Source organism: Alexandromys fortis, unplaced genomic scaffold (genome assembly GCF_014885135.2).
Source record: "Alexandromys fortis isolate MF-2015 unplaced genomic scaffold, M_Fortis_MF-2015_v1.1 scaffold_26, whole genome shotgun sequence".
Lineage (NCBI taxonomy): Eukaryota > Metazoa > Chordata > Mammalia > Rodentia > Cricetidae > Alexandromys > Alexandromys fortis.
In genome coordinates, this window is record NW_026067894.1 from 1,035,702 (window position 1) to 1,051,271 (window position 15,570).

General features: G+C 48.7%; 1 protein-coding gene across 1 annotated transcript in view; it reads right to left on the reverse strand.

Annotated features, from left to right (window-relative positions):
- Positions 1 to 6,529: 6,529 nt before the first annotated feature.
- Positions 6,530 to 15,570, reverse strand: part of Sdhb (succinate dehydrogenase complex iron sulfur subunit B) — a 15,754-nt gene continuing 6,713 nt past the window's right edge. The window contains exons 2-8 of the mRNA XM_050154284.1: positions 14,010 to 14,143; positions 11,396 to 11,481; positions 9,973 to 10,109; positions 9,179 to 9,295; positions 8,638 to 8,739; positions 7,368 to 7,490; positions 6,530 to 6,700 (exon numbers count right to left, since the gene is read on the reverse strand). Coding sequence (XP_050010241.1) covers positions 6,623 to 6,700; positions 7,368 to 7,490; positions 8,638 to 8,739; positions 9,179 to 9,295; positions 9,973 to 10,109; positions 11,396 to 11,481; positions 14,010 to 14,143 — 777 coding nt within the window. The 3' untranslated portion in view covers positions 6,530 to 6,622. The remainder of the gene's footprint in view (positions 6,701 to 7,367; positions 7,491 to 8,637; positions 8,740 to 9,178; positions 9,296 to 9,972; positions 10,110 to 11,395; positions 11,482 to 14,009; positions 14,144 to 15,570) is intronic.

Here is a 15,570-nt window from a genome sequence, read left to right on the forward strand (position 1 = left end):
AAAGCAGATGAATGGAAAACGGATAAGCAGAAAGAGACTAGACAGAGGGGAAGTTATCCCCAAACACACAGCCCCAGGTGCACACCATAATAGTTAATTAAGCCTTACTCATGAAGAGTCAAGCTTGCCTCCTTCTCTTCTAGGCTGTGTGACAGCGGATTTATCAGTTAACCTCCCTGGGTCTCTTTTTCTTTTCTTAAAAACATCACATTTATTAATGTGCATCTTGTGTATGCATGGGGGGGGGGGTCATGTTTGTGCTACAGTACCCATGTGAAGTGGCTTTTCCCCCTGAGCCATCTCACTGGGCTTGGACCACTTCTTCTGACCTGTAAAATGACCAGTAGCAGCAATACTTGCTTGTTAGTAGTGCATAAGAACACTCATCTGAAGCCCTTCAGACAGAGTCTGATCCTCTGGGAGAAATGTCAGGACAGGACAGACGCACTTAGACTCCCGTGACCAGGTATGGCCACACAGGTGCCATGGCAGTGATGATGCACAGCAGGCCTTTGGAAAGCCAAAGAGATCGTAGGGCCCAGCCCAAGAGCCCGGAAGTATGACCTGCATGCATCCCTGCACAGGTGGGACAGATGAGAGACTTGTCTACAGCATTTACCACACTGTTCCAGAGTGAGAGACACAGCTAAAGTGTCCCCTGGTCCTGGGGTCAATGATCTCTGAACAGGAGTCACAGAGGTAGAGGGTGTGTGTCAGAGGCCTGGGATAAGCCAGGGAAAGTTGGGGCCAGAATAGTCCTGGAGCTGCAGCATCGGCCACTTGTCCCTGTGAACTCATGGAGAGCCAAGGAGAGCTCTAGGAGCTGGAACTGCCCTGTCCACTGAGGACTTCTAGAAATCAACACGAGGGCAGTCAAGCAAAACAAGTGACTGCAGAACATGCTAGAAGAGTACAAAGCTATGATGTGCGAGGGGCTTTTGTGGGGACAGCAGGGAGCTGACAGTGAACACTGGCTGTGTGGGCGGGACTTGTTGGCCAGATATGTGGGTGTGGAAAGGTGAGACTCAGACATGCCCAGAGGTATGGCTTCAACAGCTGGGGGACAGTGGCGTCATTTACTGAGCTGGGGGCAGGCTGCTGGTGGAGCAGGTTGGGGGGCATTCCTATTGGCCATGTGGGGCATGGGACTGGCTTTACTAGGTCAGGTGAGACTTTATTAGCAGATGACACTGCCAGTAGGGACCAGCTGCGTGATCATGCAGAGCCTGTGTGTCCCTCACCCCAGCCCCCTGATGCCCAGCAGGTAACATTTCCAGGGAATCTGGATGCCTGGGTAGCCTGGGTGGTGGTATAGGTTTGGACCTGGCTATTGGACCATGCCCTTGCAGAGAGTGGCCATGTGATAAAAGTGGCTGGCCTAGGGCCAGAGAAAGACCTGGTGCATCAGCTGCTGTCTAGCTGTGCGAACATTTCTTATTTATGGAGACAAGAGCTAGCTATGTAGCCTTGATTAGCCTTGGACTGCTAGAGATGTGTCTGCCCCATCTTTCCAAAGGCTGGGATAAAAGTCATTTTCCCTTTCTGAGACTCTCCTGAGAGCCCAGGTACATTCATGAGATCCTCAAGTTGGGTTAGAAGCTTTGAAGGTGGGGTTGGAGAGATGGCTCAGTGGTTAAGGGCACTGGCTGCTCTTCCAGAGGTCCTGAGTTCAGTTCCCAGCAACCACATGGTGGCTGACAACCATCTGTAATGAGATCTGGCGCCCTCCTCTGGCATGTGGGCATACATGGAGGCAGAATGTTGTGTACATAATAAATAAATCTTAAAAAAGAAGCTTTGAAGGTTTAGGGGCTGTGGGGACAGATGGACTTTGCAGGTTGTCTGTCACACACCATGAGAAGTCACTTGACACTACACAGCTCCATCCCAAACTGTCTGGAAAAAAGTCAAGCTGGTGGCAGCTTAGCCCTCTCCTTGCTAGGGTAGGTGCCAGGGAATGCACTTCTCTAAACCACAGAGGATGTGACAATCCCTGCTCACCTGCCAGTCACCTTGTTGGGAAGTGGCTCTCACTGTGCGGCCTCTCTGGTGGCCTGTGGGCAAGGCTCTCTTCCCAGATAAGCACAGCTAAGTTTCCAGTCACATGGGCCAGGCCTGATTCAACAGCTTCCATCCGGGGTCACTGTTCTTCAGGGGCCCTCATGGGGGATGTCCCATGCCTGGTTCACAATGCAGAAGTCTGAGAAACCAGTGACACCAACCAGTTTACCCCAGAGCACAGCCTCACTTCTCAATTTCTTTAGTTTCGATTTTTTTTTTTTTTTTGCAATAAAGGGGTGTTTTTGCAACTAGTGACATCCCTGAAGTGAGATGAACAAAGGAGTCCCGGGGACCCTCAGCAGTCAGTGAAAGGGAGAGGGAGGAGGACATTCTTAGCTTTGCAAACAAAGACAGAAATTTGAAGCCAAGCCCAGGTGCCTCAAGCCCGGTAATTCTAGTACTCAGGAGGCTGAAGTGGGAGAATTGAGTCCAGCCTGGGCTACATAGCGAGATCCTGTTGCAAAAAAAACTAGGCTGGGTATGCAGCTTGGTTGGTACAGTGCTTGCTTAGTACACGTAAGCAGGTAGTTTGATCTTTAGCACAGCAGAAAACAGGTGTGGTAGAACACGCCTGCCACTTGAGATAGGCAAGAGGCTCAGGAGTTCAAGGTTATTCTCAGCTGTCGTGAGTTTGAAGTCAGCTTGGGCTAGAAGTCTGTATTGCAAAAAGAAAAAAAAAGTAACTCAGAGACAAAAAGCTCTAAGGTGAGCAATCCCATGAGAAATATGGCTGCAAGGGTTTAAAGTGCCTTGGCGGAGCTTACAGTTCCGTATATGGTTCAGACTGGATATTTCAGACCAGTCAGCTACACTGAGTATGGTGTGTTTGTGTTACTGGAAAGCAAGATGCCTGTTGCTTATTCTTAGACCCCAGTCGCATTCTGAATACCACCCATCCCATTTTACAGATAGCAAAACAGAGGCACAGTTGGTCAACAACTGTCCAAAGATAAGCTGAGAAGAGCTAGGTGGATCCCAAGGAAACTTGAAGCTTTCCATAGTATTGCTTTGTAAATTTTACACACACACACACATACACACACACAAGACAAAATACTGCTTGGGACTTAAGTTTAATTAAAAGTCTTGCTGGGAGATGGTGGTGGTGGTGACTGTGCATGCTTTTAGTCCCAGCACTCTGGAGGCAGGAGGATATCTGTGTGTTCGAGGCCAGCCTGGCCTACAAAGCAAGTTCCAGGACAGTCAGAGCTGCTACCCAGAGAAACCCTGTCTCAAAAAGCCAACAACAACAAACAAGAAAGTCCTTGTGGCTGGGCACAATCTCAACTCTTAGGAATATGAAGCTAGAGGATTGTGCGTTCATGGCCATCCTGAGCTACACAGCCAGACTCATCTCAAAATATCAAAGAGAAGGGCTCAGAAAGATGGCGTGGCAGTTTGCTGCTTTTGGAGAATGCTGGAGTGTGGTGCCCAGCACCTGCTCTGGGCTGCACACAAGACTCAGGTTACACTTGTGTAAGTCCAGCTTGCAGGGGAGTCTGCCTAACTTCTGACCTCCCCAGGCACTGTGCATACATGTGCACAGACACAGACAGACACGTGTGCACAAATACACACACATTAAAAAATACACTAAAGAGTCTGGGCCGGGTGATGGTGGTGCACGCTTTTACTCCCAGCACTCGTTCGGAACCAGAGCTAGTTCCAAGGACAGGCACCAAAGAAAAGTCTGATTTGGCATGGGGGCGTATGCTTGCAATCCTGTGACTGGGGAAGTAAAAAGCAGAGGCTGCAGCGTGGACTCCAGGTCAGTCTGAGTTGCAGTCTCAGGCCCTGTCTCAAACTGCCACCGCCACAGCTGCCGCCACAGCTACCAACTACCACCACCACCACCACTATAGCCACTGCCACCACACCCACCACCACAGCCCCCACCAGCTCAAGGCCTTCACAACCAGTGACCCAGTGGCAGACTAAGCAGCATTTACACAAACATCTTCACCTTCTGAGCCACCTCACCGTTGGGATTCAACTCTCTTAGAAGCAGCCAGGCTACAGAGCTCACCCTCCCGCACCACTTTCCCTGCAGATCCAGATATCCCCATGAGCCTCTGGAATGTGACCTTCCCGGCTGGGTTAGAGGGCCATTAGGGTTGAACTGATCTCTGTCCACAGACAGGGCAAGTGGGTTTACCCTGCCATTTCCCAAGTGCTGGCCTTGGAGTGCTAAGTGTTCAGCTTGTCTATGTCCAGAAGTCGGGAACTCAGATGCTGGGAGCACAAACCCTTTGCTCTAAATTTATTTTTTATTTTTTGTAGTGCTAGGGAATCAGATCAGGGCTTTGCACATGCTCCAAATGTCTAATAATTGACGTTCCTCTTTAATTTGTGGCCTTGGCTTTTGGGTGGCTGGAAACACACGTGCGTTCTACCTTACCTCCCATATACCTGGTGAGTACATGCCCACACTCCCTTTCTCTTGTTTGAGATTATTATTAGATATTTTTCAAGACAGGCTTTCTCTGTGTATCTTTGGCTGTCCTGAACTCGCTCTGTAGACCAGGCTGACCTTGAACTCATAAGGATCTGCTTGCCTTGGCCTTCAGAGTGCTGGAATTTTAAAAGTGTGCACTACCACCACTGGGCTATCCCTTTCTCTTAAAGACAGGGTCTCATTGTGTAGCTGGAGCTGACCTAGAACTAAGTAACCCAGGCTGGCCTTCACCTCCTGCCTTAGCAGGTGGAGTGTTCCACCACCAAGCTTTGTTCTTGTTCCCACTCCCGTTTTGTTTTTTTTTTGAGACAAGATCTCATGGAGCCCAGGGTGGCCTGGAACTCCCCCGTGTGCTGGGATTATAAACACTTGCTTTTTTTTTTTTTTTTTTTTTTAAAGCAAGGTCTCTGGTTGCTCAGGCTGGCCTAGAATTATGTAGTCCAGGCTAGTACAAAACTCATGGAACTCAGAATCCTCCAGCCTCTGCCTCTAATGGCTAGGATTAGACGCATGCCCCACACCCAGCTCAGAAATACTCTAAGGCTCTTTCTCTGGAGTGTCAGACATTTTCTTAGCTGCCTGCCTCATGATATAAAAAAGCCTTTGTTTCTGGGACGGTCTGAGTCTACAGCTACTGCTTAAAATGCAGCCCTGGAGTATCCTTTCCCTTTTACCGTTAGGGTGGGACCTGGAGCCTGGAAGTGTACCACCACTGAATTAATTGCACTCCAGCCCTTTTTGTTTTGGGTCAGGGTCTCACCCAGGCTGGCCTAGACCTCAAGATCTTCCTGCCTCTTCCTCCTATGTGCGGGACTCCTAGGCACAGGCCACCATGCCTGGTAGCTTTTAGATTCTAGAACCGAGTGCTGCTTCACTCCAAAGGGAGTAATGCACCCCTGGGCCGAGCAGGAGTTCCTTTTGGAGTTGAAGATCTCTCCTCTGTTGGATCAGTCAGGGTTACCATTCATGTAAGGTGGGATCAGGAGACAGAGCAATGGAAAGGGGCTGCCTGGAGAACACCAGGCAATCACTACGGTCATGATTACCACTGACTGTGTCACTTGAAACTGGCCTGCCTGGGAAATGAACCACTGTCTCTGTGGCCTGTCTGGTAGGTGTCGTGGAACTCTGACACCAGCTACTCCATTTTGATCTCTAGTCTGGTCTGCTGGGGCTCAGTGAAAAAACGTAGTCAGAAAGTAATGGGGTCCTGTAACTTTTAACACGAAAATGGTTACATCTGTTATTCCGTGGTTGTGAATGTTGGGGTGGAAGGTAATGCCACACACATGTGCTCACAACGACACACGCCGTATGGAATTATCATCACCTGTCATAGGGTAAGAACGCTAACACACCTGGCTTTAAGGGGTTTTAGAGAATGCACATTAGGAAACAAGCTTAGAACACAAGACAAGGGGAATTCGAAGGCTTTTTACTTTTCCTTCTTTTTTTCCTTGATCTCACTAAGAAGCTCAGGCTGGCCTAGAACTTGCTATGTAGTCCAGGTTGGCCTTAAACTTATAATCCTGCCTTTACTGCTGTGCTTTCCATCCATTTTGTATTGTCTGCCCAGCATGCTAAGACCCGGGTAGTAAACAGCAGGGCCAGGACAACTGCTGCATGGAACTCAGGTTTGCAGCTCAAGGTCTCTCAAGGTTATTTGTGGAACCAGTCAGCTTGAAGCTGGTCAGGGTCACTGCTGTGTGCTGGAAGAACCTCAAACCTTGCCTCCATGGCAAGGAGAAACCGACCAGCAGGTAGTCCTGAAGACTGAAGATGGGTGCTGCACGTGCCTGCTAGCTAACACTACCGAGACTGGAATCCACGGCAGGCGAGGCGGGCAGTTACTAGTCCCATCTCACAGAAGGACAGCGTGAGTGCAATGCCCCAGCCCTGGTCCCTTATCCTCACCAGAGCTCAGGTCTGGAGTCCTCTGTAAGAACAAAGATGCCCCTGGCACAAGGCAAAGGAACAGGATTGCTTTTTCTAATGATGTAGAGTAACACCTACTTATTTCTTAAAATGTTTATTATACATGCTGTTTTCCTGGAGAATCCAGGTGTTTGAAGTCGGAGCTGACAGGCACATTCAGCACGGTGAGGGTTAAGCCAGTGCCCTCTTCTCCTTGTAGGTCGCCATCATCTTCTTGATTTCAGCAATGGCTTTCCCTGGATTTAGACCCTGGAGAAAAGAGAAGACTGTCAGTAAGGTGTGACGGAGGGAACAGAGCTGGCCAAGTCCCTTCTCAGGAGGGGTGGCATGCAGATCCAGCCCTCGAAAGCCAGCAAGCCCACAAGGGCAGCCCTGCCCCCCCTTCTGATGTTTACAGGGGTCTGTTACACTGACTCCTGGCATGGCTCACTCCAGCAGGCAAACACGCCCATGGCAGACAGCATTCCCTGACTGCCCTAGACTCCCAGAGATACCCTGTCTCAAAACAAGACAAAACAACAACAAAAGAAATGTGAGATCTGAAGGTGCTGGGGTCTAAGCTGGGGAGGCTGAAAGCACAGCATATGAGGAAACAGAGTGACCAGGGAGGCCAAAGCTCAGAGTCCCAAAGCAGCTCTGAAGAAGAGATACACCTGTCACGCTGGCTCAAGCAGATCAGTGGCCAGAGGTGTGATACAGCTGAGGGACCCTGGCTCTGTGTCTCACAGACAAGACAGACAATGCTGGCTTCTGGCAGCATTCTTGTCCCCTACATCTCTGTCATCTACAAGTAAGACCTGCTGCCCCTCTTGGGACCTGGTAGAGTGTGTGACTAAGAGCCATTCAAGCCCCAACTGAGTAAACAGGGATTCCAGTCCCTCTCCACCTCCAGTGACTGTGCTATTCCCGCCCATACCTTGGGGCAGGTCCGGGTACAGTTCATGATGGTGTGGCAGCGGTAGAGAGAGAAGGGATCCTGCAGTTTGGCCAGGCGCTCCTCTGTGAAGTCGTCTCTGGAGTCGATCATCCAGCGATAGGCCTGGGAAAGCATGGCAGGGGGATGGTAGCTGAGTCAGCTGCTGGCCTGGACAGGCTTGGCTCAGGAGTGTAGGAGCCTTGCCATTGCCCTGTAGTTCTTGCCCACCATGCAGGAAGGCTCCGAGCTCTTTCCTAACTCGGTGTGTTCATGATCGTCATGAGCCTTTGATCCACCCTGTGCTTGGTACCTCGGTGCGTAATGACACGGTTCCGGCATCGGCTCATTCACATTGTCCCAGGTTCTAATTAGTGAGGGTAGGCTGCGCTAAACGCTTTTCCCTCTCCTTATAGCACCTGCCTGTGCTAGAACCTGCCACCGAATAAATGGATGCTTTGTTTGGGACAAGGGTGTCATTGTATAGCCCTAGCTGGCCTGGAGAACTCAGAGATCTGTCTGCCTCTGCCTCCTGAGTGCTGGATTTACAGGGATGCCTCAGGATGCCTGGCTTGTTTGTTATTTTAAGGCTCCCAGCCTGGCCTTGAACTCATCATCTTCTTGCTTCAACCTCTCAAGGGCTTTGGATTACAGGCATAATGAGCTATCATAGCCATCATGGACCGCTTGTCATTTTCCGTCAATCAACACATTCCCTGAGATGAGCGAACTCACAATGGCTCACCACAGCCTGGACCTGTTCCAGCTGTGTTGCCAAGACCTATGTGCTTTCCAACAACTCAGATCCTGGACAGCGAGCGAGCGGCACAGTTGAGTGTATTTGACTGCACATGGCATGGTCAACACTATTCTGTGGTCACACGGCCTTTAACTTCCTTTTTAATGGGAAAATGAGAAGCATGAAGTTGTCTTTCGACTTGCTTCAGTCTCTGAAAGCACTGACCACAAATCTGAAAGGAAGGCTTCCTTCCTGCCTTCTGATGAGCAGCTGCCCCTCAAGATGCTTTCCTTGCCTCACAGCCCCAGCCCAGGGATCCGGTTCACACCAGTTGTCCAGTGGGTCCCTCCCTTTGGGATGGTCCTCCTTGCTACAAAGGTGCAGTAAGATGAAACCTCAGATTTGCTGAGAGCCACCTGAGCAAGGCATTGGATGTACTGCATGTCACTGGACACCATCCCTCTGCAGACAGCTGCCTGCAGCAGGCCACCATCCTCAAGGACTTGTGGCTGCTTGAGTTAGGGAGCACTGTACCTGCATGAGAACTGCAGGTCCCAGGTACTTGTCTCCGTTCCACCAGTAGCTGGGGCAGCTGGTGCTGCAGCAGGCGCACAGGATGCATTCATACAGTCCATCCTGTGTGGAGAGAAAGGAAGTCAGGGACCAGGGACCAACACATGACAAAGTGCCAGCCTGCTATGTGCTTTCTGGTGAAAGGGTGGTTTGTGGTGGTGTAATAGATTCATAAAAAAATACCTTGTAATGAAATGCAAACCTCTGCTAGATCAGAGTTCAGGGCCCTTACATCCAACAACAGTGCATGTAGTTTTGATAATCAATAACCCCTCACAGACCTAAGAGTCATGAACAAGTTCAGGTTCCCAACCAGCATGCAGTCTGCAGCACAGAGGTCACTGAAGTGCCTTGGCAGTCTGCCCCGTGTCTCAGAGAAGACTGCTGAGCAGGCCTCAAGTTTCCACTGGGGCCTCTATCCTACAACTGCCCTCCACCCTACTGCTCTACTGCCATCTGGAAAGCACCCTCGCCAACCATGACAGTAGGTTTAAGTAATGACCAGCTTCTCCCGATCCTCGATGGACTGCAGATACTGCTGCTTGCCCTCCTGGGACTCATCCTTCTTCTTCAGATAGGGCTCAATGGATTTGTACTGTGCGTAGAAGTTACTCAGGTCCTGAGGGAAAGGAGAGGGCAATAGGAGAGAGGTCAGCTTCTACCAGGGAGGGCCTTCAGCTTGCTGTCAGTTCAGACACTGCACTTTCCCTCCCCATGATAGTCAGAAACCAAACTCTCAGAGGCTGAGATAAATCAAGGTTCTAGAAGGGGACATGGTCAGTGTTAGCCACACCAGCTGAAGACATGGCAACTGCAGTCCTTTCTCCCGCTGCCCCAAGTCAGGGAAGCCAGCAGAGAGAGGGGAGCTCAGCGCAAAGCCCACTACTGCTGCCTTCCTGCTGATCTTCCACACAAAGTCTCTGCAGTTAAGGCCAAGTCCTCTATTTCTGGGCTAGTTCAATTCTGGAGTTCTAAACCCCTATTTCCAAACAAGCCCTGCACTCTGAGCTTCAGAAGGACTGATTTCCAGGCATGTCACCTCTCATTTAGATTCTTCAAACACACAGAGGCCACACTGGTGTGGACCTGGGAAGGGGGTTCCTAATGTCTCTGGGGATACTGTGGAATTCCCCTTGCCATGAACACAGGGAGTGTCTGATTGTAACGTATACCACAGTAGCTACGGACACCCGGACCTAGCCTGCTCTGGAGAACAGAGGGCAGGCCATGCTAGCACCACCCCTGCAGGACACACCTGCACCGCCCCCAACAGCTGGGAGAGCCACAGACACTCACAGGGACTAGATCCTTGATCACATACATATGCGGAAGAGGGTAAATTTTTGAGACTTTGTTGAGGTCCGTGTCGATCCTACGAGTGCACGCCAGAGTGTTGCCTCCGTTGATGTTCATAGCACAAGAGCCACAGATCCCTGAGAGAGACACCAGGTGACCTCAGGCTCCCAATCCTTTCTTCTGGCCACACTGACCACCGTTAGTAGCTGTGCTAACAGGATGTCTTTTCTCCCTTCTCTTTCCTGCCTGGACCTCAAACTTGAACCAGGCCATGGGCTCTACCCACTAAGCTAAACCCTCAGTTCCTTGAAGCCCCAGCTGGCTTCTTCCATCTTCGATTATCCCAGGTTTCCACGGCTAGTGAGCAGCACAGCAGAGACAGGGAGACGGCCTCTGTGGCTGACTTCTGGTGTCCACCCCACTACAGGTCTTTGCAGAGTCCCATAACTCCACAGGCCCATTTCCCCCTCCCCTGTATATTAAGTTCATGTAGTCACCTACCCATCTCACATGAAGACACAACAGCGCTGGCTCACAGACGGGCTTCACAGCCACAAGGGCCACATGGGCCTCAAGGTACCATGTGATTGCCTTTTGTGTTTTTTCTTTTTAATTATTGTTATTAAATTAATTTTATTTTTGCCTAAAATCATATTTTAAAACATTTTCACTTTTGTTGCATTATCACTAGCAATTACTCCTCCCTCCCTCTCTTTTTCCATGACAGGATTTCTCTTTGGCTGTCCTGGAACTAGCTCTTGTAGACTCTGCCTCTCTCTGCCTCCTGAGTGCTGGGAATAAAGGTGTGTCCACCACAGCCTGGCTTTTCTCTTTCCCTCTTTTGAGACAGTGTCTCACTATGTAGCCTTAGCTGGCCCTGAACTTGATCTCAAAGACTCAGAGATTTTCCTGACTCTGCCAGTCCAGTGCTCCACACCCTCAGCTACATATTTTCAGATACACAGACTAATGCAGAGCTGTTAGAGCAGGACGTTGTCTTTCAGTCTCAACAGCAGCACCAGCACGTCACCCCGTGACAAGTGAGAGTCGAGAAGCCTCGGCAAGAAAATCTCACCTCTTGCTAAACAAAGAGCTCATAGTGAAAATGCTGGCTAGCCTGTCCTCACTGGTGCCAGTGAGCTCATGGCAGCTAACAGGAACCACGAGACAGAGGAACCTCGAGACAAAGATCTCAAGGGGAAACCAGAACTTGCATCACAGTTCAAACTTTGGAAGCCATTTCCCAGGAAAAAGAAGGTGATGTACAGCGTCTCTGTACATCCTCTATTCCCTCGCTGCCCACTCGGGCAGCCCCTAAAGCTGTACTAGTCTCAGCAGCAGGTTATCTCACCGTGCGCAACTGCCCTCCAGGCTGTTCCCAGAACCCCAGCCAAGGCCTAGTGATAACCAAAGTCATGCTCACCTTCTCTACATGATCTTCGGAAGGTCAGAGTGGAATCTATTTCATTCTTAATCTTGATGAGAGCGTCCAACACCATAGGTCCACACCTGATAGAGAAAAGGCCTCAGCTGCATTCACAAAGGTAGCATCCTTCGCTACTGTACAATGATCAGAACACCTAGATGCACGACCCATTCAGTACCACATCAGCACCAGATTTTTTTTCCTACAGTTTTATTTTTTACTTGCTTAAAGGTTTAATTACTGCAGTTATTTTTTTTATTCTTTTGTGTGTGTGCAGTGTCTGCATGTGCTGTTTAGAGTCTCCCTCTAATGCTCTGCTTTATTCCCTTGAGACAGACCTTTCACTGAACCTGGAGCGGCTGCTTTTCAGCTAGGTTGAGGGTCAGCAATCCCCAGACCTGGATCACCCTGGGTCTGCTCCCCCAGGAAATACAGGAAAGCATCTCCTGGCTTTCTCCATGGGTGCTGGGACCCAGACTCAGGCTTGCACAGCTAGCACTCTTACCCACTCAGCCATTTCCTCAGCCTGCTTTTCTCTTGTTCTGTTTTTTTTTTTTTTTTTTGAGATGGTGTCTCACTAGGTAGTCCAGGCTGGCCTTGAAATCAAGATCCTGATTTGGTAGTTAAAATAATACAGAACTACCACAAGAAATATGGTAAAGATAATAAAAGAAAATGAAACAGTCTAGAGATGACTGAGCAGTTAAGAGCACATGCCGTTCTTGCAGAGGACCTGAGTTCAGTTCCCAGTGCCCATGCTGGGTAGCTCATAACTGCCTGTGACTCAGCTCCAGGGAATCTAACATCCCTGGCCCTGCATGAGTCTCCCCGACAGCACCGATCTGTGACTCTCCATCTTCACAGCCTCGAAGTCTGTTTTTATTTGTTCATTTGAGACAAGGTCTCAGGTAGTCCTGGCTGGCCTTGAATTTGCGATGTAGCTGAGGATAACCTTAATTCCTGGTCTGCCTCTACTGGCCAAGTGATGGGATTATAGGTCTGGGTGACCATACCTAGCCAGTCTGCTTCCTTCACTGTTTTTTTTTTTTTTTTATATATATATATATATATAATTAGCAATCCTAGATCCCACCAGATTTTACTGAGGAGTGTTAATTAATGTCTCATTGTTTTTAGCAGGTGACCAACACGGCAGGTCCAAGCACTGGAAAGACGCTGCACACAGAATCTGGGATTCCTCTTCACTTCTTTCCAGGGTCCCCGCACTTTCCATGTCCCCTGCTTCCTCTAGTTTTAATCTTTCTGTTGCTACGCAGGCTGGGGCCTGACCTCATGGAGGAAAACTATGCAGCTCACAGTGGAGTCCACATTCTCCCAATATTTTTGTTTACTGCTGGTCACTTCCTAGTGCCTTCAGGTCATTCCTATCTGTTCCCTGGGGTCAGTCTGATGAAAGCCTATTCTAATATTCCTGAAAGGAAACGCAGTAATGCCTTACTTTAAAAAAAATTCTAGGCGGCTGGAGAGATGGCTCAGAGGTAAAGAACACTGGCTACTCTTCCAGAGGTCCTGAGTTCAATTCCCAGCAACCACATGGTGGCTCACAACCATCTGTAATAAGATCTGGTGCCCTCTTCTGTACTGTAGGTAGGATACATGCAGGAAGAACCCTGTATACATAAAAATAAAAATATTAAAAAAAAAATTCTGTATTTTTAGCCACATACTGAGGTGGGGTTTTTTTGTTTTGTTTTGTTGTCTCTCTCTCTCTCTCTCTCTCTCTCTCTCTCTCTCTCTCTCTCTCTATTTTACTTGAGACAGGGTCTATGTATCTATCTTACTTGAGACAGGGTCCCACTATGTAGCTCTGGCTGTCCTGTGGCTCATGCAGACCAGACTGGAATCAAACTTTTTACTTTGTTTTGTTATTTGTATCTCGCTCTCGCTCTCTCGTCTTTGTCTCCTGAATGCTGGGTGTGTACCACCATGTCTGGTCTGGTTTACTGAGTTTTGATTTGCACAGTTTATCTCTAATTATTTGGCAATATTTTTTTTCCTTAATAAAACAGTTACCTATGAGTGTGATTTGGGGCTGAGGATGTAGTTCAGTTGCCAAAGGGCTTCTATAGCATGCATGAAGCTATGGATTTAAACCCCAGTACCTCACAACTATAATCCCAGAATTTCGTAGGTAGAGGGTGGAAGATCGTAAGTTCAAGGCCTTCCTCAATTATAACATGAGTTCAAGACCAGCCTGGGCTGTAAGACTCTCTCAAAATAAAAAACAGAAAAAGAAAAAGAAAGAAGGAAAGAAAGAAAAAGAAATTTGGAGAACACAAGGAAGGAATTTTTCAGTGGTTGGTATCTGGTGTTTATCTTTCTCAAATAGACATCTACCTGACTTTAAAAACAGAAGACAGATTCCAAAACATTAGAAAATCAGGTTTTTATGTCTCTTAGATCCTGAAAAGTATGTCCCTATATCAAATTATGAGTTCCCCTTTAGAGAGGGGGCATAGCTCGGTGGTAAAACGTAACATACATGAGGTCCTGGGTTCAGTTCTGGCACCACAAACCAGACCTAACCATGAACCAAGCATACCCTCCTGGTCTGCTCCTTACCAAGCACCTGGCCGGCACAGACACTTACTTATTCAGATCAACTTCGTAAGTCTGCATTCGGGGTTTATCTCCAGTCTTGTCTGGGTCCCATCGGTAAATGGCAAATTTTTTGACTCGGGGAGCTGCAGCAGCAGCTGTCTGTGCCCCTCGGCAGGCCTGAAACTTGAAAAAGCCCAGAAAAAGAAGAAAGAAAAACATTTAAAAATGCAAGGTACTTCTTTCCACTTAGCTGGCATGATAAATGTGTTATGGGTGAAGCGTGCTGCTATGCCAGCCATGGCTCAGGGCATAGAGACACAGAATTTAGTAAAACAAAGCCTTTTTTCCAAGGAACTTATTTTAAGGTGACAGTGAGACAAAAACATGTCTGAAATAGGGCACAGAGTGACCTAGTCTGAAAAGCCAATAAATAAATAAGAAGCAGAAAAGAAAGCACCCCTCCTAAACCCAGGGTAAACTCATACTGAAAAAAATAAAAAACTTGGTAAGGAGAACAAGATAAAGAATGCCCGAACACATAATAAACTTAGGGAACAAATAAGTTCTGCCCTGTGACGGCCCTACCACACCTCAGCAGAATGAAACCTCAGCCACAGGGCCTTGGATCTACTCCCCTTGTTGGGAGTACAGGCATGCCCCACAATGCCTGGTTCATGTGGTGCTGTGGATTGACAGACACGCATCATTACGCCCAGCTTTTATGTGGTTTCTGAGGAGCCAAATTCAGGTCATAAGGCTTATAAAGTGTTCTTACCAATGAGCCATCTCCCTGACCCCTTTAGTTTTAGAAAGGGGTTTTCAAGTGGCTCTGAACACACTATGTAGCTGAGGATGACCTTGTACTTCAGAGTGCTTAAACTGTAGGTGTGGACCTTTGCGGTTGTCTGAGGAGCTGGAACGAGAACTCAGAACCCTATATGCTTGGTAAGAACTGAGCTCCATCCCTAGCCTTGTCCTCTCCTCACATGACACACGCCTGGAGGTGGGCAGGTTACATTTACACCTCTCAGCACGCCTTGTGCAGGCCTCTGTGCACAGCTTCTGACACAGGCTTAGCAAGGACTGAGCAAACGCTGAACAGTACACGACACCCAAGCTGGCTCATTAAACGGTGTTATTTAGTCACACAGGCTGCTGCAGTGCAGGCTGTGTCAATCACCCGAGACGCTGACGGCACTCCCTGAAGCCCTGTCCCCTATCAGCAGGTGAAACAAGGCAGAGTCCACAAGCTTTCTGTGGTCCTGCTACTGGGAGGGGACGAGGACTTTGATGGAGCCAATATCAATTATAAACCAAGTCTCAATTTGTCTACAGAACGATACAAGACATGTCTCAAGGTGGCTAGGGCATTTACGGTTTGCAGGTTAAAAAAATACTCCCCTACCTGAGGCTTAAAATACATTTAGGAGGGCTGGAGAGATGGCTCAGTGGTTAAGAGCACTGGCTGCTCTTCCAGAGGTCCTGAGTTCAATTCCCAGCAACCACATGGTGGCTGACAACCATCTGTAATAAGATCTGGCGCCCTCCTCTGGCGTGTGGGCATACATGGAGGCAGAATCGTTGTGTACATAATAAATAAATAAATCTTA